Genomic DNA, 23,840 nt, shown 5'->3' with positions numbered 1-23,840 from the left:
ATAATTAAAGGTGTAAACAATCAAAGTGGGAGTAGAAACCATTCATGAAATAAATCAGGATTTATAGTAATACCAACATAGAACCAATATACAAATATACAACATAAATACATTATGCTAAAAGGCAGAATGAAATAAACAGCTAATTGAGGAGGAAGTGATACATTCTGAGTTGAAGTCTGAAAGTGACTTAGGGACACAGATATAGTTCATTTCAGTTAAACAGATCATGCCAAGGCACAACAAGGTAGAAACATCTCAATAGTAGACTAAGGAGTGAATTTCATATATGGAGCAAGAAGAAATCAGAGTCCTCTCACTCCCACTCCCTTGGAGTGGCACGCAAGGCCAAAGTTTTATAGATTAAATATCCAGACAGTTAAAAAATGAATACAACATAAAAAGACATATACTGAGAAGTCTTATTTTTCATCCCTGTCCTCTTCCACCCCATTTCTACCTGCTTCTATAGGTATTTATTATTATTATTATTTCTTCTAGGTTTTTAGAGTTTCTTTGTGCAAATATAAGCAAAGGGTCTGTATTCTAATATCCGTCTCCTTCCTGACACAAGAAGTATGATACTGTACTTTTCCGCCCTTTCCTTTCACTGAACAATATATTCCACATCAGCATATAGAGGATTCCCTATCAGTGAGCTCTTATCTATGAAATCTCCAGCCCTTCATATTCTTCAGACTCTCTGATATAGGAACTATTTTAGCTACTCTATAAAGTTATTTTGAATACTAAAACAGAGAAAAAGTAAAGTCCTAGAAATGAGAAAGTCCCACCAATAATATTAAAAACGAACAAAAGAAATATAAGAGATTCTAGGAAAAAGACCACAGTAGTGGCTGTGGGAATAGAAAGGACAAGATGAGTATTTAATACTTTACATGAGAGAAAGGATATGGGATACAAAGCAGTGAAAGAAGAAAAAGAAAACTTTGGGGAACAACAATGATGATACTAGGAACTATTAATGTGAATATTAGCTTGGGAAAAGCTGTTATCTGCAGAGTGAAGTCAGGAATGGAAGGGGAAAGGTGCTAAAATAAGATGTTAAACCAACTTTCAGGCCCTCTGATCCAGCTAACCTTTTCTATTTTATCACTACTCACTAAATTCAGTTTCCTCTAGTCACATCAAATAGTTATTTCATTAAACTTTTAACTTTTCATTAAATACTGTGTTCGCTTTTAATTCTCTAGTCTTAGGCTCAAGTTATTCTCTTAGCTTTTGCAGAATATATTCCTCTTCTACCATCTACTCAGTGAATTCTATTCATGCAAGATCTACCTTCTCTGTAGCTTTTCTGCAACTCTTCCTTCAATTCCTGCTCTCTCCCCTTTCTGACCCTCTCCCAGTGTCCTCCTTGGCCAAAATAACTCATTACTCCTTTATCTGTGTATCAACAGCACTTTACACACCTCATCATAATAACAAAGATCACAGTATATTACTGTCCTTTGTTTATGTGTCTAAAACTGTAAACTCCTTAGAGCATGTCTAATTAACTGTTTAACCCTAGGAGTCTAACACAGCACCTGGCTTATAACAAGCACTTGAATTTGTTGAATTTCGAAACCAAGAACAGGACGTACACAGACCAAGCAATCATTTTTAAAAGTCATGAAAGTAGATGAATGAACTTATAGAAGTGGAAAACATAAATAATCTAGTCTTTTGTGACTGAATATATAAAACTCAGTATGCTAAGGTGCGATGGCACATGCCTGTAGTCCCAGGTACGTGGGAGGCTGAGGTGAGAGGATTGCTTGAGCCTTGGGAGTTTGAGACTAGCCTGGGAAACACAGTGAGACCCTGTCTCTAAATAAATAAATAAATAAATAAATAATCTAAATATGCTAAATGTCATAGCAGAATCTAATTTCTGTAACTATATAAATGAGTAAAAAGAACATGGCTCACTGACTTATGTTAAGTACAGGCATTTGGTTCATTTTGCTCCTTTTGAGATGTAGTAACTTACTTATAACATCAACTTCTAATGAACAATGGAAATAGGGTCCAAAAACAACTTAATGTGATTGGCACTAGGCAGGGGGTTTCTTTTTGAGATGACAAAAATGCTTTAAAATTAGATTGCGGTTGCAACAACTCTGTAAATATTCTAAAACCTATTGAATGATGTTTTAAATTGATGAATTGCAAAGTATGTAAGTTACATCTCAATAAAGCTGTTAAAAGTAACAGCCCTTTAATATACTGATTATGAGGGAGCACCATCTAAGAGGAAACGGAGTGACGTGCTATACAGATTTTCTAACCTGCATAAGAGAACTAGTATCTCTTCAGCACCTACCATGTGTAAGGCACTTTACTTACAACTACGGCTTTCAAGTGTTTTTAAAAAGAGAGCCTCAGGACCCTCTTTCTCACACCAAATCTTCTGCAGAACCCTAAACACAAAATAGATACAAGTGATCCATTAAATGTCTCCATACAGCTCTAGGGTACCAGAGAACAGGGTTCAAAAATTACTAACTTACATTATCTCATTTAATTCTCCAAATAAAACTATGAGCTGGGAATTATTAATCTCACTTAAAGATGAAGAAACAGACATAAACATGTATTTGTTCAAGATTAGCAGAGTAGAAGTAGTACAGAGTTGAGATTCAAATCCAGGTCATACTCTAAAGTATACCATAGATAATAGTGAAAATTACACTACCCTCAAGAACAACTTATTGCTTCCTTCTATGGGCCTTTTCTCAAATTCTTGAAATGAGGAAAAACACTAAGAGAAACAAATTCTATAATTCCAAAGATTAATTCTTATATAACATGGGCTCAAAAGAATACAGTTTGGGTAATAAGAGTGACATAAAAAATGAACAAATTAAAAATATAAAACAAAATAACAAGGTCAAGATAAACTGAGATTCTTTGGTAGCTTCAATAAATATTAAGAATAAGTGAGTAAAAGGGGAACATTCTAGACAATCAAAAGCATGGAATACAGATTACATATAATGAATATAAACTCTGAGAGCCATGCATTTCTCAAAAATCCTTTTACAAGGACATTCTATGGGAGGAATCTCATTAAAAAAAATTCTAGTGCTTTTCTCCAAATTTTGGTCATTAGGTAAACAATCAGACTGATTTTACATTCATTTTTCAGTACACTGCAATTTATATTATATCAAATGAACATTAACATGCTGTGCACACATACACACATATACAGATTGTGTTAGACATTTGACTGGCCACGGCCCACAGGGTTTGGAAAGAACAAAGGAAGGGAGCCCTTTCTAAAACTAGCTTGTCCCTTCTCACCAAAAAGGAATAATCTTAAAACTTATCTGACGCTAAAGCTGGACACCGTGGCATGCACCTGTAATCCCAGCTATTCAGGAAGCTGAGGCAGGAGGATCACTTGAGCACAGGAATTCAACAGAAGCCTGGGCAACATAGTGAGACTTGTCTCTAAAAAACACTTATCTGAGAAGTACAGGTAGTACACATGGTTTGCTTTTTGAAAATCCATAACCTGGGACATTTGCCAGATGACCAAGAAAGGACACAAAACAAATTCCCTTTTCCTTCATATAATTAATTGCAGGGATTTTTCCTTCTGTTTACTATTTCTCTCCCCAGTCTAGCTACAGACACCCATTTTTTTTTTTTGTCTTTGCAGATGACATAATTTTTTTTTTTTTTAATTATACTTTAAGTTCTATGGTACATGTGCACAATGTGCAGGTTTGTTACATATGTATACTTGTGCCATATTGGTATGCTGCACCCACCAACTCATCAGCACCCATCAACTCGTCATTTACATCAGGTATAACTCCCAATGCTATCGCTCCCCCCTCCCCCATAATAGGACCTGGTGTGTGATGCTCCCCTTCCCGTGTCCAAGTGATCTCATTGTTCAGTTCCCACCTATAAGTGAGAACACGCGGTGTTTGGTTTTCTGTTCTTGCGATAGTTTGCTGAGAATGACGGTTTCCAGCTGCATCCATGTCCCTACAAACGACACGAACTCATCCTTTTTTTTGGCTGTATAGTATTCCATGGTGTATATGTGCCACATTTTCTTAATCCAGTCTGTTACTGATGGACATCTGGGCTGATTCCAAGTCTTTGCTATTGTGAATAGTGCCGCAATAAACATACGTGTGTAATTCCCATTTCTTACCTCAGTCTAATGACTGGGTTGATGACCAAGTCTAGAGTGATCCTTCTTGGCCTTCCCTCTTCTTCAGACCCCAATTCTATCCCTAATTACCATTCAGCAGTGAAAAGAAAGACAGAAGGGAATAAAGAGTTATACCTCCTTTCTCCCTACTTCTCAGGAGGTAAAGGGAATGATAAACCTTTCTCTGTTGCAATGCTACATTAGGAATATTCCAGATTACGAATTAGATAGGGTTTGTGAGACGGAAACCTACCTACCACGTAATATCTATAGGAAAGTGTACCCCCACAGTTGCAGTCGTGAGCTCTCCGAATTCCTGTCTCTCTGCCAGCATCGCCTGGATGGCCTCCCCAAATCGCGACCCAGCCGCCACTAGCATCGCAGCCTCCTATAAAGGAGCCGAGCCAAGCTGGGGTGCCGCGCAGGGTCCCATGGGCAAAACAGCAGGAACTCATGACTCATGATGTGTGGTGACAAAGGCATTTCTGCCTTCCCTGAAGCAGACCACCTTTTCACATGGGTAGCCATCCATGGAGCAGCTGGCACAGTATATGAAGACCTGAGGTATAAGCACTCGCTAGAGTTCCCCAGTGGCTACCCTTACAATGCTTCCACGGTGAAGTTCCTCACACCCTGCTACTACCCCAGTGTGGACACCCAGGGTAACATATGCATATGCCTGGACATCCTGAAGGACAAGTGGTCTGCCCTGTATGACATCAGGACCATTCTGCTCTCCATCTAGAACACTCTCCATCTCCAGTCTACTAGGAGAACCCAACATTGATAGCCCCTTAAACACGCATGCTGCCAAACTCTGGAAGAACTCCACAGCTTTTCAGAAGTATCTGCAAGAAACCTACTCAAAGCAGGTCACCAGTCAGGAGCCCTGACCCAGGCTGCCCAGCCTGTCCTTGTGTTGTCTTTTTAACTTTTCCTTAGATGGTCTTTTGTTGTGATTTCTGTATAGACTCTGTATCATGAGCTGTGGTATTATTTTTGTTTTTGTCTTTTAAATTAAGCCTCAGCTGAGTCCTTGTGATGTATATTAAATAAATACATTTTGGTCATTAAAAAAAGTATATCCCAAGATACAATGAACCTAGAACCAGACTTTCAGGATATAACCTACACCTAGGTTGAAGACTGTTTATATTCTAGCCATTCCTGCTTTTTTCTTACTTCTTCACATGTTTCATTTCTGCCATCTTTCAGGGCTGTATTTGGATATCCAGGTGGGTAGCACCAGTAATGCTGTATTATAACCATCTGTTGCTTTGTATAATATAACAAAATAGCCGTTTTTAATTTATTTTCAGTTATTCAAGTGTGCATTTTGCTGCAATTCATACTGGTGGGCTTGCCACTATATGCATGGGTTTGTCAATGTGAAAAATTACATTACAAAAAACCAAGATGGTCCATAAAATTATTTAAAGATGTTCTATGATACAAGTGGCTGAAAATATTTACTTGTTGGGTTCCCAAGCTACAATGAACTTAGCTCATGTGCCATAGTGACTTAGGGATCTTGAATAAAATTCCTCTTTTTACTTCTACCTCTCTTCTGTGCACAGATAGGACAGTATACCATCAAGGTGAGAAACCTGGTTATATCTTCAGTTTCCACAACAGATTATCAATCTTACTAGTTGGTTATCTCATTTCCAAATATATGCATTTTTTCTCTCAACCAAGAGCATCGAATTTCTAGCATTCCAGGCCCAAATCAGAATGTATAACCTCAACTTGTTATCTCACTCCTATCAAAAGTCAAAATAAAAAAATGATATTACAGATTATTCAAAGAATATGCAATCTTTCCACTCCAGATACTAAAAATTCTATTCTTAGTTTAACAACAGGACGTATACAGAGGAACCATTAGAGGGCAATAAACTTAGGCTTTGCTACGTCAGTAACTCATAGAACTGCTCTCATTGAATTGTATTTAATATTATATCCCTGGCTTTCATGAAAGTTGCTATATGAAACAGTCACATGAAATCTATAAGGGTAACTGATATTGAATACTACATCATCACATCACTTAATTTATTCTAGATAATGCCCAATATGAGCAATGTCTTTCGTAATGTGATGCTAAGAAATGGTTTGCTTAGAATAAAAAACAGAAAATCTTTCTGACAGAAGTTTTTTTTTTTTTTTTAATCTTAATCATCTCTCTCTTTTTTATCTTGGCTGCGAGAAAATTCAAAGCCAAATTTGAGAATTAACATTATAACTATTGAGCTTTTACTGAATTATTTTTGAGCTTTTATTGTTTTCATTCTATGTGCTATTTGAGGGAGCTGCCTTAAATCTATTTTAGAATATGAACACAATATTTAATCTGTAAGTTTATCCTATGTATTGACTTGTGCTAAAAATATTTAAATTCAGACTAAAATGATCTATATAATAAAAAATTTAAAATGTACACAAAGTGATCTTTATAGATGGGAAGTATAAAAAATATAAACAGAAGTGACCTTATTATTATGAAATAGTGAAAACTGCTTTATGATATTTCTGTGACATTTGTAAAGTGTTGTCTTGTTTTCTATGGCTCTCAGAAATCATTTCGTTTTAATTTATTCAACCAGTATGGTGAACGCTTTTTTTTTTTGAGACAGAGTCTCACTCTGTCATTCAGGCTGGAGTGCAGTGGCACCATCTCAGCTCACTGCAACCTCTGCCTCCTGGGTTCAAGCAATTCTCATGCCTCAGCCTCCTGAGTGACTACAGGCATGTGCCACCACATTCGGCTAAGTTTTGTATTTTTAGTAGAGATGCAGTTTTGCCATGTCGGCCAGGCCGGTCTCGAACTCCTGGCCTGAAGTGATCTGCCTGCCTTGGCCTCCCAAAGTGCTGGGATTACAGGCGTAAGCCACTGCGCCCAGCTGAATGTTGAACTCTTAAAATATATACTTAGAAAAAGAACAGCAAGTTAAATCCAAAATAGGCAGAAGAAAATGAGTAATAAAAATTAGAGCAGAACCAGTGAAATTAAAAACAGGAAATCAACAGAGGGAAATCAACAGAGAAAAATCACAGACTATAGAGGTTCCCTACTATTCTCTATTTTTTGTTATTTTTATCTTTTATGAGATGGGGTCTTGCTATGTTGGTCAACTGGACTTGAACTCCTGGGCTCAAGTGATCCTCCCCCTCAGCCTGAGTGGCCAGGATTACAGGTGCATGCCATCACACCTTGCTTGGTTGTTATTTTTTCAGTTTAAATTATTCTTAATCCTATGGTTACTCCAAAGGGATTACAAAAGAGCAAGCAATTCTCATTGAATTTTAGTAGATATGTTTTACGGAACTACAGCACGGTAGAGAGAACATGGGATTTAAAAACCCAAGTTAAAATTCAGGCTTTAGTAGATGGTCTTAAGCCAAGTATTCAGTATTTTTGAGATTCAATTCCTCTGTAGAATGCAGGAATATGCCTATTATGTTAAATATCTAACATAACAGTGAAAAAAAAAAGTTTATTTTCCTTTTAAAAGAAAAAAAAAAACACCCCACATCTTATGTTCATATTTTCAGCCAAGGATTAGTTATGTTTCTCTGGGGAACCCTGGCTAATACAGGTTGTTTGCTTTCTCATTATTGAGTTTTGAGATGTCTTTATTCCTCTGAATTTAATCTTTATGAATCTATTAAACTGGGTCTTGCTAAATGACAATGCTTCATCCTCACAAAAGCAGGTATTAGGGAAGTGAGAGCCCAGAGCAAGAGAAAGTTGATTTCATACTCCTTTTTTTTTTTTTTTTTTTTTGAGATGTAGAAGTAGTTCCAGAAATTCACAGTAAGGAGTTGAAGGATATTCCACTCACTGGAGAGCTATCTTTTGTCATACTTGCAATAAAAAACAAAACATTTCAGATTCTCATAGTAATTAATCTTATTTTGAGATGAGATGAGATAAAAGACAAGTGATAGCTCATCCACTGTGAAATTCTGATACAGAATATATTTTTCCTCTGTCTTGAAGACACCAAGGTAATAAGAACTTTCACTTGATATGTATACTGGACAAGAGATCATTTTAAACAAATCAGCACAAAATCCAGCCAGAGGAATGTTCTGACTTCTAGTATAGTAAAAGACCTCTAATGTGATCAGGAGCAATAGTGATCAGTGAATCAAAGTCAGTTAACGTTAAAAAAAAAAAAAAAAAGAAAGTCAGTTTATGTGAAGAATAAAACAGGATCTATGCTGTATGTTTTAAGACCTAAAATATACAGTCTGTCAATCACTGATCTATGTCCAAGACTTCCTCTTTGAGTATAGAGATTCACTGACTGACATTTTTTTTTCTTTCTTGCATAAAGCACACCTATTGGAAATCACCTATGATTTCCAGGTTCGCTTCTTTTGGAGTGGAATAAAAAATTTCAGAGACATTGCAAAGCAATTTCAGTACAATATAGTATTTTCTGAGGTTTTCCAATCTTTTATGGTGAAGGTTTTTTACCTACACCTAATTCAAACAATATTTAAAGACTCATGTTCACTGAGTCTAAGATATGCAACTTAGTTTTATAGAAACAATCTTCTTTTCATACTCATACAATTGATACAAATGCATTAAAACACAAATAACTCATTAGTAAGCAAAAAAAAAAAAAAAAAAATCCAATCATGAGAGCAGAAAAAGGCACAGGATAATAAGGAAATTGTTATGAGTTATCCACATGTTAATAATGTGGCTACTGGCCACTACAGTTTACAGAGGGCAACAGTTAATTTAGTGTGTTGACTAAGTGGAGATCAGTTAAGAGAGTTTCTACTTTATTTTGAAAGCTTATCTTCCCCATAAAAATGTAAGGCAGTTGAACCAAAAAATAAAAATAAAAAATCAGTCCTCAGAAGGAACACCAGTGAAAAGCTAGCATTGCCAACAAGGGTTAAGCCTTCTTTAGGGTACAGACATCACCTAATCAGATGATGTCTTTAGATCTAATTCAGTCCCTATAAGACTGTCTATAAGAACCAGTAAAACAAAAATGAGGATCCAGTAACAATTAAGCCTTGCCTCACAAAGTTTATTGATAGCTTATTCTTTACCAGCTATATCCGGTTGGTTGGAGCATTGAGATATGGGTGCTCTTCCTGCAAGGTGGGAACACTGGGGGAAAGAACACATGATACCATTTCCTCTCTCATCTCATCAACTATGCCTTACAAGTAGGTTACTTTTCTTTAGGTATCTGGAGCTAAAGAGTACTTTATGCAGGTTAGCTACATAGGTGAGCTAAGAATAATTAAAATAGGCTGTCTACAAATTATGTAAGTAATCCCAGAAGCCATTCTTTAACGACCAGCAAGTGGGAAAGTTGCATTTCTATTAAGGATGAAAAAACAACTAAAGAAAGGGTTTAAAAATACAGATTACTCAAAACAAATGAGTATTCAACAATTTACTCTTTATTAGACCCAAATTACCCAAATCACTAAAATCCTCAGAATATCAATAAAGTGAAAACGTTTCTTAAAGTTATGACAAACTGGTGTGCTCTAATTTCCACCCAAACATCAATTGCAGGGTAACTGCCAGGACTTCTAAAAAGATTAATTTCTTCCTTAGAAAACGATTGAAGGAAATGTAAGAGGCCGCTATACTCTTAACAAAATAAGAAATATGTAAAACTAATACAGTCAAATACGAAGAGAAATGCTGAGACCTCTGCATGACACAATCTTCAAGCTAATAAAAAATATTTACAGCCGGGCGCGGTGGCTCACACCCATAATCCTAGCACTTTGGGGGGCCGAGGCGGGCGGAACACGGGGTCAAGAGATGGAGACCATCCTGTCCAACATGGTGAAACCCTGTCTCAACTAAAAATACAAAAATTAGCTGGGCGTGGTGGCACGTGCCTGTAGTCCCAGCTACTCAGGAGGCTGAGGCAGAAGAATCGCTTGATCTCGGGAGGTGGAGGTTGCAGTGAGCTGAGAGCGCGCCACTGCACTCCAGCATGGTGACAGAGTTACCATGTCAACATGCGGGTTAGCCAGGATGGTCTCGATCTCCTGACCTTGTGATCTGCCCGCCTTGGCCTCCCAAAGTGCTGGGATTACAGGCGTGAGCCACTGTGCCCGGCAAACTTCTGATTTTTAATTGGACTTCTTAGAATGACCCAACTAGGAGTAGTGTGTTCTACAGATGACAATATTTTCCCTCTGTAAAGCGAATGCCCTCAATAGCACACTTTGTTTAAATCAGATCTTGTGATGAAAAGGATCTTGACCAGGTGCGGTGGCGCAAGCCTGTAATCCCAGCACTTTGAGAGGCCGAGACGGGCGGATCACAAGGTCAGGAGATCAAGACCATCCTGGCTAACCCGGTGAAACCCCGTCTCCACTAAAAAAGACAAAAAAAAAACTAGCTGGGCGAGGTGGCGGGCGCCTGTAGTCCCAGCTACTCAGGAGGCTGAGGCAGGAGAATGGCGTGAACCCAGGAGGCGGAGCTTGCAGTGAGCTGAGATCTGGTCACTGCACTCCAGTTTGGGTGATAGAGCGAGACTCCGTCTCAAAAAAAAAAAAAAAAAAAAAAAAAAAAAGAAAAGGATCTTTAGCAAGATAATGATTCAATAATATCTATTTTTCTGGCTGGGTATGGTGGAATGCACCAATAGTCTTAGTTACTAGGGAGGCAAGGCAGGAGGATCCTTGAGCCCAGGAGGTTAAGGCTGCAGTGAGCAATGATCGTGCCACCGTATTCCAGCCTGGGTGACAGGGAGAGATCTTGTCGAAAATAAATAAATAAATAAATAAATAAAATCTATCTTTTACATAAAACCACTCAATATCTTGAATGACAAATTAGTTTCTTGGCATAAGATGCTCTGCCAGAGAACCAGCAACCCTAAAGGAAACTCTTTTATAAGACCAAGAAGTCTTCAAGTAGAATTGTTTAGGTCAGGCACGGTAGCATATTAAACTATCTCAGACAGATGGCCTCTGGTAGCAAAAACTGATCTGAAAAACTCACCTAAAATCATTAGTGTAAAATTATAAATAAGCACCATAAAAAATTTCACAAGTAAATTATGTCTTATAAATCATTTTTCACCTAGACATCTATAATAGTTTTCTTACAGTTCCACTTTTATTTCCAGAACTCATCGTCCCTTAACCTCCACAGTCTTCTTTATTTTAAAACATAAATCAGATCATGTCATTAACCTCTAATGAGTTATCATACTTACATTTCTACTTTTTTTTGATCCCATATCCTACCCACCACTCTTTCCCTCCTCAATAAAGCACACTTGTCTTCTACGTTCTCAAACACACCGAATTTGTTTGTTGTAGGGCCTTTGCACTTCTTATTCCCTCTGCCTGGCATGGTTGGCCCTGAGATCTTCACTAATTGGCTCCTTCCTGTGATTCCTGTCTCAACTCAAGCATCACCTCATCAAAGGTGATTTCGCTCACCACTTACTCCAGAGTAGGCCTCTCAGCCATTCTCACATCCCATTGCCTCACATCACCCTATCCAGGTTTTGTTGTTCTCATATCACTGAAATGCCTGAAGTTATCTTGTTTTCTAATTTGCTTACTCCATTTACTGTCATTACAATATAAGCTCCAAGAGAACAGAGAACTTGTCTGTCTTGTTTACTACAGTATCTTCAGGGCCTAGTACAATATACATAGAGCCACTCAATAAACATGATTGGATAAGTAAATTAACCAAAATTTTCTCAAACTGTAAGCTCTAGTCTTCGATCTGAAGGAAATTCTCAATATAGCTCTCTGTTGTATTTCACCTGATGATATATCTATATATCTATATCTGTATCTGTATCACCTCCACAAGAGACAATGACCTCAGGTAAACAGATGTGAACACCCTTTTGCCATTTCACAGAGACGCGACATAGAGAAGTGAAAACATCAGCAGAATCACCTACAGACTGCAGTTATGCTTCTATTTCTGTATGAACCTGAAAAATATCAAGTACCAAGATGTGAAACAAAGAAAAAAATTAGGTTGTTGGCATAATAGAAATCATGCAGGTTTAAACTGCATGCTGCAGGATGCCCATTATCTATGTTAATGCCTTTCTAATGCTTTTATGGCTTTTAAAATTATTTAAATAATGCCTTTAAGTCCCTTCTCAATAAATCCCAGGTGTTATCAACATCTCTGACAGCCAGCAATTATATTCAGCTTTTTAAGCAGTTTCAAATGCATCATATAAAATGGAAAGTAGGGGTCAATATTAGCCAAGTTTTAGCATATGGTCAATTTGCCATGGAAATTCAGCTCCAAGTGTGAAGAACAAGTAACAGCAGAATACTGGAGGACTGATTAAGTAAGCTGAAAATGGGGTAGTCATGAACATGGTAGTGAGAAAAAGAACTAAAACAATATATAGAACTCCCAACATATTTGTTTCAAAATCACAGTTCAATGATAGAGTAAGAAGCTTTGATGCTAACAGATTCATCTAAATTTAAAAGGTTCAGAACAAAGTCACATAAATAAAAGTGATGTTATTAATGGATATTTTAGATAGAACTCTGGTAAGAGATTTCCAAATCTGTATTACTGATGCCGAGACACAAGTCTACTATTAATACAGCAGTATGTACAGCAGTGATATTGAGGCAGTGCAATATAATGAAAATATCATAGATTCCCACTTCTATTTACTAAACATGTGACCTTGGAAATCACTTATCTTTCTGGATTCCTAGGTTTCCTTATTTGCAAAAAAAAAAAAACTATAATACTGCTGTCTTCCATAATTATACTTCATGTTACAGTGGGGGCTCAATAAGATAATGAATATAAAAGCATCTTACAAAGCATAAAACCCTATGTAAACCCAAGTCATATTGCGGGGAGAAAAAGTTAAATTTACCTTTATATGTTCTAAAACAGCAGTGGCAACATTTGTATGGAGATCAATAAGTCTTTTTTTCTCAAGGAGTTCTGGCAAAGAACTGCAAGTATCGAAAAATTAAATATTAACCAATAAACTTTCTAAAATGATGCAGACTTTATCCCATGTCTGGTGTTTACTCTGTGGAAACTCAGAACATTGAAACACTGACAAGATGACAAGTTAAACTATCAACTAATTTAATCTCTAGGCTTGAATACCTACAGTATTTATTAATACAAGTGAAATGCTTCTTATTTTTAAAAATCTGGCTCCCAAATATTATTTCTACCATTTTACTTTCTGATTCCAAATTTTGGAGGTATAAACAAAATCAAATTAATGGAAATATGTTTTATCTGTATTTCTAAAACACATTTCCTCCCTCCTTTTTTTGAGACAGAGTCTCTATCTGTCGCCTGGGCTGGAGTGCAATGGCACAATCTCGACTCACTGCAACCTCTGCCTCCTGGGTTCACGTGATTCTCCTGCTTTAGCCTCCTGAGTAGGTGGGACTACAGGCATGCGCCACCATTCCCGGCTAATTTTCAAATTTTTTTTAGTAGAGATGGAGTTTCACCATGTTGGCCAGGATGGTCTTAATCTCTTGACCTTGTGATCTGCCTGCCTTGGCCTCCCAAAGTACTGGGATTACAGGCATGAGCCACCGCGCCCAGCCTCCTCCCTCCTTAATGGCATTCAAAGTACAGAAAAACACTGCTTAACTTTTAGTGAAGAAAAGAGTATCAATAATAAAATTAATAATCACTTGCCCTACTTTATCATTAATAGTATTTTCCTTATAAAATTACCCCTATTACACAGTTCTAACTGGTGAAAGAATGAATGATCTCCTATATCTAAGTGGGAACTAAAATCAGCTTAAACATTTAGTAAAATATAACTTAGTTCTTTAAATTCAAAGTTATATTTGCTATTGCCTACAGTTTCCTACTAGGTAAAAACATTAACAATATTTTAGTTAAATAAAATAAATAAACAAAATCCTATCAACAGAAAGACTTCAAAGAAGATATATTGTTCACTTACCTAACAGCTGATGTTAGCTTAGCGGTATTGTCAGAAAGCATACTTATGGCTCCTTCATCTTCACCTTCTAGTCCCTTGTAAAGAAAAAAGGTCCCAATAGCTACTCAAAAATCCCAGGCCCAACCATAAAAATCAACACATTCCTAAGATTATTGATATACAGTAAGATTTTAAAGTCACCTAGAATAGCAATTCTCCTCCTCTGAGGTGCAAGCATACATATTTATGACAGTTACATAAAAGTTCTAGTAATGGCCAGTCTAATGGTTAGATGACTAAGTGATCAGCTGGCATTTTTTGGATAAGGAGAGAGGCCCAGAGACGTGCCACAGGTCACACGGCAATAAATAATAGAGCTGAAATCTGAAGTTACATTGAAGTATGGTAGAATGAGCAGCACTGGAACATATAAATGAAGCTACATTATATATTTTTTCAAATCATATTTATATTAATATTTAATTTTCTTCTCTTCTCAATATTTAGATTTATTTTTGATCACTTATACAAGTTGAAAATATTTTTGTTATAAAAGCATTAAATGGCCTTGAATTTTTATAAGGAAAAAACCCAAATCTCTTTAAACAGATAACCCTCCTCTTTCCTATAATTCTTAGAAAGCAAACAGAATCTTACCATAATGCTTTTAAGTCGTTTGACCTCATCTTCCTGTGCTCTGTAAGATTCTAGTTCTTGCTGAACTGATTCTGCAACTTCTGGGAATGGACTAAAACAGTATTCCACAAGAACTATGAGTATGACATTAAAAGACGGATTTTTGTGTGAATTCTAAAATACACACAATGAAGATTTACTATTTTAAATATACTTATTTGGATTTGAATATGTTATATATAACAAAGGCAGAAAACATTCAGCATAAATACAACGACATATCTTTCTGATATCTATATAATAAATACTATTTCTTTAAAATGCATATAATACTTTACATCTAAAATTTGAATTTCATTTCTATTTTTCATTAACAATATCATACATTCTCTTCACCTATATGTTTTTAGAAGAAAAGGTAAAATATTTACATGACTGAAAATCAATGGAAGACAAGTCATGGTATATCAAATATCCATTAAATATTCCTACCCAAATTAATACATAATGTCAAAGGGTCCATACAACTACAAAGATACCATTTAAAAATATGACCTGCAAGTAACTGTGAAAAAATTCTTGTAACTCAGAACTCATAATCTCCCAGAACACTACTGGTGAAAATAGCATTTGGGCCACAGTTTCGGTGGCCTAATACCTGATGTCTTCTTCTAGGACACTGTGGTTTAGCAGTAACTTACACAGACTTTAGGCAGAAGTCATCTGCAATCACGAGCAGCTCATGTAGAAAACACTGTACTAATCTTGACAAACTGTAGGTTAATACATGTTGATCATGAAATGTTTCTTAAAATGAGTATTTTTCATCTACAGCCTAGGGGGAGGCCAGAAGCCTTTTCTCCTTTAAGAAAGAAGAGGTCATGTCTCATTAACAATGGAACAAGAACCTTTCCCCTCTTCCTCAGCTCTGACATCTGAAAATACCTCACTAATAATAAGCACATTTTATCCAACGGAGACTAGCAGAAACAGGAGTTCAGAAAGGATTCTGAGGAACACAGTTCAATTTCACCTCACAACCACAGGCATTTACTCCAGTTCCAGCTGAGTCTATGTTGGCAAAATAGCACTGAGGCCTCAGCATTGCACTGGGGAGTCAGAAACCCTTGTTCCATCCAATTATAATGGACACTTCCTTTATAGGCAAGCTCTCACCCTCTCAGGGCCCTAGCTTTATCTGTAAAATGTGCGAGTTTAACTGGATAATACTCAAAATCTCTGATATCTTTAGGTCTCAGAGTTAATAGAGAATAATTGCTCACATTTATTGAGCAATTTTACTGTACATCAAACACCACGCTAAGAATTTATTTTTTTTTTAAGACGGAGTTTCACTCTTGTAGCCCAGGCTGGAGTGCAATGTCATGATCTCGGCTCACTGCAACCTCATTTAGTCCTGATGAATCTGTTGAGGTAACTATCATAACTTAACCATTCATGGTTAAGACCAGGTGCTTTATGGTCTGCAAGACCTGGGTTTCATCCCTGGCTTTACCAACGAAAGCTGGATGACTTGGGCAAATTACTCCTTTAAATTCATTATCTCAATTTTCTCAAAAACCTTCTGAAATAGGGTAATAGGTAAAATTATTCTCTCCCTATTTTACTGATGAGGAAAGTGAAACTCAGAGAGGTTTAAGTCACTTGTTTATGCTATCTCCAAGTGTCTTTGTGTCCATGTTACTACTGTAGTAAGATGCAGAGCAAAAGAACTACTCCTACTTAATGAATATAAGGTTAAAATTCTTACTATTCAACTGACCTCTTAGATTGTTCTTAAACATATGTTCTAAAAAAAAATTCAAAATTTCCATATTTGAATAAAGAGATTTTTTTCTTAAGCTTTTCTCTATTAGGGAATGCCAACTTCAAAATATTCTGTATTCTCTATAAATAATGCCTCTCTAATAAAAGTAATTTCTTGTACTTCACCATTCTGGAGGGAAATGTAGATTATGGAATCCCAAAGGGAACAGTATTATTTAAAATAAAATTAATTAAAATTAATTAAAATAGTACCTAAAACTGCCATAGTGAGAAAGAGAAAGATAGGGACTTTTCTCCGCAGAGAAAGTCAAATCTTTGTTATGGCGATTTGATTTTCCAGCTTTAAAAAAGGTTGTAAGTAAAAAAAAGATAAAACACATCGAAAACCCAGCATGTTGAACCAAGTCTATATTCTACTTCTCTTTAAACAATAAATATAAGGCCAAAAAGAACAGCTGTATCAAGGACACACACACATTTTGAAATATTTTTTAAAAATCGTATTTTCATAATTGTTGATGAACAGTATTCTTTTTATCTGAGGAATAATATTTTTGTTTGTTTAGAGTGATTGCTCTAGCCATAATGATCACTAGATAACTTTTACAGCAGGAACTGAGCCTATGAAGTACCCTAAACTTTAAGGGGGCATAGCATCACATGGGATATGTATATCTGCCCACAGTAAATCACACAGCAAATTAATGCAGTTTTATCACTCATTATTTCTAATGTACTTTGAATACATTTCTAGGCTTCAGGCTTAGATACTCTCTCCACAAGTATCTAAAACAAGTTTTACAAGAGGGCAACATGGAACAAAAAGGAAAAAATCATCCCCAAAATCACAAAAACCAATTTCAGTGAAAGGCAGAAATGGTCTTATAGAGTCAGTGGAGACAGCAACAAAACTGAAAAAGACTATCTGTAATAGCTTCAAAATCACATGGGATGATCTCATTGAAAGGAGAAGCGGTCCCTATAAAACAATAATTAACAAAAAACAACCTAGGAATCAGTGAGAAATGGAGAAATAAAGACAAATGTCTACGGACATTATAATTATAGCTTCCACTCATTGGGTGAATGAACCTACAGGACCCTTTTGAATTTTTTCTCAAATTAAGGTGGATGACACCTTAATTTCTCTTTAAAAAAATGGATCTTTTACTTATTGATATTTTGCTTACCTTCCTTTATGTTTTTGCCAAAATTTATCAACCGGAGTTAAATCATAAGACTTTTTGTTTTTTCTCTTTGGTCTAGCACCAGCTGGAGAGTTTTCCACTCCTGAAGATTCTTCCAAATTAACCCTGTTTAAATGGAAATCCTAGGAAAAAGTAATCTTATGTTAAATAACTGTTTTCTAAGTCTCATCAAAATAGAATCTTGTTGCCCTTTCTAATGTTTCCAAAGACAAAATACAGATCTGAAATTTAAAAGACCTCCTCCCAATCTTTTGTTACATACAAATGTAATTTTGTGTATTTTAATGAAAGTATTAGATGTATATGATTAAAATTTCAAACAAGAAACAGAAAAACATCTTAATATGCTTGTGTATCCTTCTAGAAAAATACTGATGCATATAATAGCACATGTATATCCTCTTAATCTTATTTTTTAAAATGGGATTACAGTGTACATATATCGTTTTTCATCTAAGAATGCATTTTACAGCTCTTTCTGTATCTGTATACCTACGTCTACTTCACTTTTATCATAACTACACAGTAGTCCAATGTTTGGCTAAATCAACTTATGTAACCAGGCCTCCTGATGCTTGGTCATTTCCAGTAACAAACGTTATTGTAAATATTTTTAAACTCTTAGTCAATATTCTGATATGTCACTTGAGTGATGAATTGCAATTTTAAAAATTACAATAGATGCTATAATAAGAAGTGATGCACCTCTTTCACATAAACTTTAAGTCAGGCCAGTAGTTGCTAAACTTTCTTGCCTAGGACTAATTTTATTCATGTGAGGCTTTTGTACCCTTTTTGTAAAAAACAAAAAAAAACCCCAAACCCAAAACCCAACCAAACCAAACCCACAAAAAACCATTAGTTTTTTGTATATAAAAGTAAAATAAAAGTAAGTATCTTTTTTATCTTTCCCCCAACTTCTTGCATTACATCTATGGGTTCCCTCACAAATAGCAGCATTTTATGGTTCAATGCCAACTAAAGAATAGTGAGAAATAAAACATGGCTATCAACAAGTAAATTATTAAGAAGGAAGATACAGTATGGAGAAATTATCCAGCATGACTGAAATATAATTATCTTAGTTCTAAGGTATCTGTATATATTTTAAATTAATGACTATTCTAGGTCTTAGCAAATTAAATATACTGAATGCAATTCAATCTCCTTTAGATAAAACAAGGTTATCAATACTGACTCTAGGTCCTTAACATAAACCTTGTAACTTTCTCAAATAAATGTTTTATAACAATTTATTTCCTTGCCATTTTTCTTTTTGACATAAAAAACAGGATTTGAAAAATTACAGATGTCTAATTGTCATGGTGGAGTAACATGTCTATTTTCTTTTTTTTTTTTTCTTTTTTGAGATGGAGTCTCACTCTGTTGCCAGACTGGAGAGCAGTCTGGTGTGATCTCGGCTCACTGCAACCTCCGCCTCCTGGTTCAAGCGAGTCTCCTGCCTCAGCCTCTCGAGTAGTTGGGACCACAGGCACACGCCACCACGCCCAGCTACTTTTTGTATTTTCAGTAGAGACAGGGTTTCACCATGTTGGCCAGGATGGTCTCGATCTCTTGACCTTGGGATCCGCCCGCCTCGGCCTCCCAAAGTGCTGGGCTTACAGGTGTGAGCCACTGTGTCTGGCCTAACATGTCTATTTTCTATCTAGTAAGTTACAGAAGCAATGAGGCAGCCTTCTTTTACTTGTATGTGGAGTCCATCAAAGAGAAAAATCACAAAAAGCATAGCTATCCTTTTTTTCTTAATTATACTTTAAGTTCTAGGGTACATGTGCACAGTGTGCAGGTTTGTGACATATGTATACATGGGCCGTGTTGGTTTGCTGCACCCATTAACTCATCATTTACATTAGGTATTTCTCCTAAAGTTATCCCCCCACCGAGCCCTCCATCCCCCAACAGGCCCCGGTGTGTGATGTTCCCCACCCTGTGTCCAAGTGTTCTCATTGTTCAATTCCCAGCTATGATTGAGAACATGCGGTGTTTGGTTTTCTGTCCTTGTGATAGTTTGCTCAGAATGATGGTTTCCAGCTTCATCCATGTCACTACAAAGGACATGAACTCATCCTTTTTTATGGCTGCATAGTATTCCATGCTGTATATGTGCCACATTTTCTTAATCCAGTCTATCATTGATGGACATCTGGATTGGTTCCAAGTCTTTGCTATTGTGAATAGTGTCGCAATAAACATACGTGTGCATGTGTCTTTATCGTAGCATGATTTATAATCCTTTGGGTACATACCCAGTAATGGGATCGCTGGGTCAAATGGTATTTCTAGTTCTAGATCCTTGAGGGATCGCCACACTGTCTTCCACAATGGTTGAACTAGTTTCCACTCCCACCAACAGTATAAAAGCCTTCCTATTTCTCCACATCCTCTCCAGCATTTGTTGTTTCCTGATTTTTTAATGATCACCATTCTAACTGGTATGAGATGGTATCTCATTGTGGTTTTGATTTGCATTTCTCTGATAACCAGTGAGTGCATTTCCTCAACAGATGCAGAAAAGACCTTCGACAAAATTCAACAGCCCTTCATGCTAAAACCTCTCAATAGTTTATTGAACTACTGAAGAATGTATATTCTGTTGCTTTGCGGTGTAGAGTTCTGTAGATGTCTATTAGGTCCACTTAGTGCAGAGCTGAGTTCAATTCCTGGATATCCTTGTTAACTTTCTATCTCATTGATCTGTCTAATGTCGACAGTGGGGTGTTAAAGTCTCCCATTATTACTGTATGGGAGTCTAAGTCTCTTTGTAAGTCTCTAAGGAGTTGCTTTATTTATCTGGGTGCCCCTGTATTGGGTCATATATATTCAGGATAGTTAGCTCTTCTTGATGAATTGATTCCTTTACCATTATGTAATGGCCTTGCCTCTTTTGATCTTTGTTGGTTTAAAGTCTGTTTTATCAGAGACTAGGATTGCAACCCCTGCTTTTTTTTTTTCTGCTTTCCATTTGCTTGGTAGATCTTCCTCCATCCCTTTATTTTGAGCCTATGTGTGTCTCTGCACATGAGATGGGTCTCCTGAATACAGCACACTGATGGGTCTTGACTCTTTATCCAGTTTGCCAGTCTGTGTATTTTAATTGGGGCATTTAGCCCATTTACATTTTAAGGTTAATATTGTTATGTGTGAATTTGATCCTGTCATTATGATGTTAGCTGGCCATTTTGCCCGTTAGTTGATGCAGTTTCTTCCTAGCATCAATGGTCTTTACAATTTGGCATGCTTTTGCAGTGGCTGTTACCAGTGGTTCCTTTCCATGTTTAGTGCTTCCTTCAGGAGCTCTTTTAAGGGCAGGTCTGGTAATGACAAAATCTCTCAGCATTTGCTTGTCTGTAAAGGATTTTATTTCTCCTTCACTTACAAAGCTTAGTTTGGCTGGATATGAAATTCTGAGTTGAAAATTCTTTTCTTTAAGAATGTTGAATATTGGCCCCCACTCTCTTCTGGCTTGTAGAGTTTCTGCTGAGAGATCCGCTGTTACTCTGATGGGCTTCCGGCTTCCCTTTGTGGGTAACCCGACCTTTCTCTCTGGCTGCCCTTAAGATTTTTTCCTTCATTAAAACTTTGGTGAATCTGACAATTATGTGTCTTGGGGTTGCTCTTCTCGAGGAGTATCTTTGTGGTGTTCTCTGTATTTCCTGAATTTGAATGTTGGCTTGCCTTGTTAGGTTAGGGAAGTTCTCCTGGATAATATCCTGAAGAGTGTTTTCCAACTTGGTTCCATTCTCCCCATCACTTTCAGGTACACCAATCAAACATAGATTTGGTCTTTTCACATAGTCCCATATTTCTTGGAGGCTTTCTTTCTTTTTACTTTTTTCTCTAAACTTCTCTTCTCGCTTCATTTCATTCATTTGATCTTCAATCACTGATACTTTCTTCCACTTGATTGAATTGGCTACTGAAGCTTGTGCATGCGTCACGTAGTTCTCGTGCCATGGTTTTCAGCTCCATCAGGTCATTTAAGGTCTTCTCTACACTGTTTATTCTAGTTAGCCATTCGTCTCATCTTTTTTCGAGGCTTTTAGCTTCCTCGCAGCGGGTTCAAACATCCTCCTTTAGCTTGGAGAAGCTTCTTATTACCGACTTTCTGAAGCCTACTTCTGTCAACTCGCCAAAGTCATTGTCTGTCCAGCTTTGTTCCGTTGCTGGCGAGGAGCTGCAATCCTCTGTTGGAGAAAGAGTGCTCTGGTTTTTAGAATTTTCAGCTTTTCTGCTCTGTTTTCTCCCCATCTTTGTGGTTTTATCTACCTTCAGTCTTTGATGATGGTGACCTATAGATGTAGTTTTGGTGTGGATGTCCTTTTTGTTGATGTTGATGCTATTCCTTTCTGTTCGTTAGTTTTGCTTCTAACAGGTCCCTCAGGTCTAACAGGTCTGTTGGAGTTTGCTGGAGGTCCACTCCAGACCCTGTTTGCCTGGGTATCACCAGCAGAGGCAGAAGAACAGCAAATATTGCAGAACAACAAATATTGCTGCCTAATCATTCCTCTGGAAGCTCTGTCTCAGAGGGGCACCTGGGTGTATGATGTGTCAGTTAGCCCCTACTGGGAGTTGTCTCTAAGTTAGGCTACACGGGGGTCAGCGACCCACTTGAGGAGGCAGTCTGTCCATTCTCAGAGCTCAAACACCATGCTAGGAGAACCATTGCTCTCTTCAGAGCTGTCAGACAGGGACGTTTCAGTCTGCAGAAGTTTCTGCTGCCTTTTGTTCAGAAGCATAGCTATCTTTCATTTGCGAGGCACTATTCTTAGTACCTTATATTAAGTCATTTGATCCTTACAATAACCTGTAGAAGCAGTAATAAAATTCCCATTCAAGAAGAAAAATCTGAGGTATAAAAAATTGTCCAAAGTTATACATAAATATGTGGCAGAACCAAGATTAAAACTAAGCAGTCTGACTTCAGAGGCAGTGCTTTTAAGCAATATGTTTTAATTGTATCACAGCGAGAAGAGAGTGAGTGGAATTAGATTCTATCACTTGAAATTCCCTGTAGTGCAGAACATGGGTAGCCTCAGGTGGTAAATAGGCAATTTAAAGACTAGAGAGTTATAATAAATGGTTGGAATGACAAAAGTATAGTACGTTATATTTCACTCTATTACTGTTTTTCCTATAGACCCCTCATATTATAATAGGGCAAGAAAGTGACTTTACTTCATCCTCTCAGTTTCCCATCCTCGTATCTAAACTTCACTTTGCACAAAAATCATCCATATAGGAAGAAAGTAAAAATAGCACAACTGTGGAAAACTATTTTAAACAATAACAGCTACATCTGGGAAGAAGCCTAGATTTAAAAAACTCTAACAAAATAAAAGATATTGAAGAGAAACATCTTTAAACACTTAAGTGTTATTAACTAGAATTTCTAGTGAAGTACTATTTCCATGGTGATGACACAGCTCATTCAAAATAAAAGTTAACTTGCTAGCGAAAATTCCTGCTTTAAAAGTAGGAAAGCATGTTATTACTGAAGTATTGATGGAATACTTAAAACACAAAATAATAAAGGAATAACAGATGTTAAGAATTCTGAGAAATAATTTAATAGCAAGGATATTTCCATTGTTTGTGTAATAGCAAGGCAAATAAAGGTAATTTCAATCTTTGAAGTTAGGAAATTAAAACATTCTGTGCTGTACTCAATCATGTTAAAGCAACTGAACATTTATACACAAATAAAAGACAACAGAATTAGTTTTAACATGGTAAAGTCTAATCTGTTTCCATTGACAGTCACATTTTGCTAACTTAGAAGATAGGACAAAGGTGCCCCAAATCACTATATATAAATAAATCCCATCAGGAAATGCTAAAAACATTGAGAAGCCTTCGGCAGTCTTGTTTTCCTTTCCCAAGTTAAGAGCACATCAGTAGAGCCAGAGAGAGTTATGTTAACAAAATAATCTCTGGATAATATAGGCAATACCTATTTATGCCGACCTGTAGTTCACAGGCAAAGCAAAATAAAAATATCTTTTATTTTGGCAAGAATTTAACCAACAATCAAATTAACCAACAAGAGAAATAAAATACAAGGGAGAATCT

At 36.6% G+C, this 23,840-nt stretch overlaps 1 protein-coding gene and 1 pseudogene across 2 annotated transcripts in view; one reads left to right on the top strand and one right to left on the bottom strand.

The window, feature by feature from the left end:
• SCFD1 (sec1 family domain containing 1) overlaps positions 1–23,840 on the bottom strand; it is a 103,500-nt gene that overhangs the window by 39,302 nt on the left and 40,358 nt on the right. For both annotated transcript variants that reach the window (XM_073010872.1, XM_073010873.1), the window contains 4 exons: positions 17,733–17,872; positions 14,776–14,866; positions 14,140–14,213; positions 13,069–13,150 (listed from right to left, as the gene is read on the bottom strand). In XM_073010872.1, the coding sequence (XP_072866973.1) occupies positions 13,069–13,150; positions 14,140–14,213; positions 14,776–14,866; positions 17,733–17,872 (387 nt within the window). The remainder of the gene's footprint in view (positions 1–13,068; positions 13,151–14,139; positions 14,214–14,775; positions 14,867–17,732; positions 17,873–23,840) is intronic.
• On the top strand, positions 4,522–5,073 carry LOC140710062 (ubiquitin-conjugating enzyme E2 C pseudogene; annotated as a pseudogene).

Source organism: Chlorocebus sabaeus, chromosome 24, assembly GCF_047675955.1.
Source record: "Chlorocebus sabaeus isolate Y175 chromosome 24, mChlSab1.0.hap1, whole genome shotgun sequence".
Taxonomy (NCBI): Eukaryota; Metazoa; Chordata; class Mammalia; order Primates; family Cercopithecidae; genus Chlorocebus; species Chlorocebus sabaeus.
The sequence above is the reverse complement of the archived record's forward strand: the minus strand, read 5'-3'. Positions and strand labels throughout refer to the sequence as shown.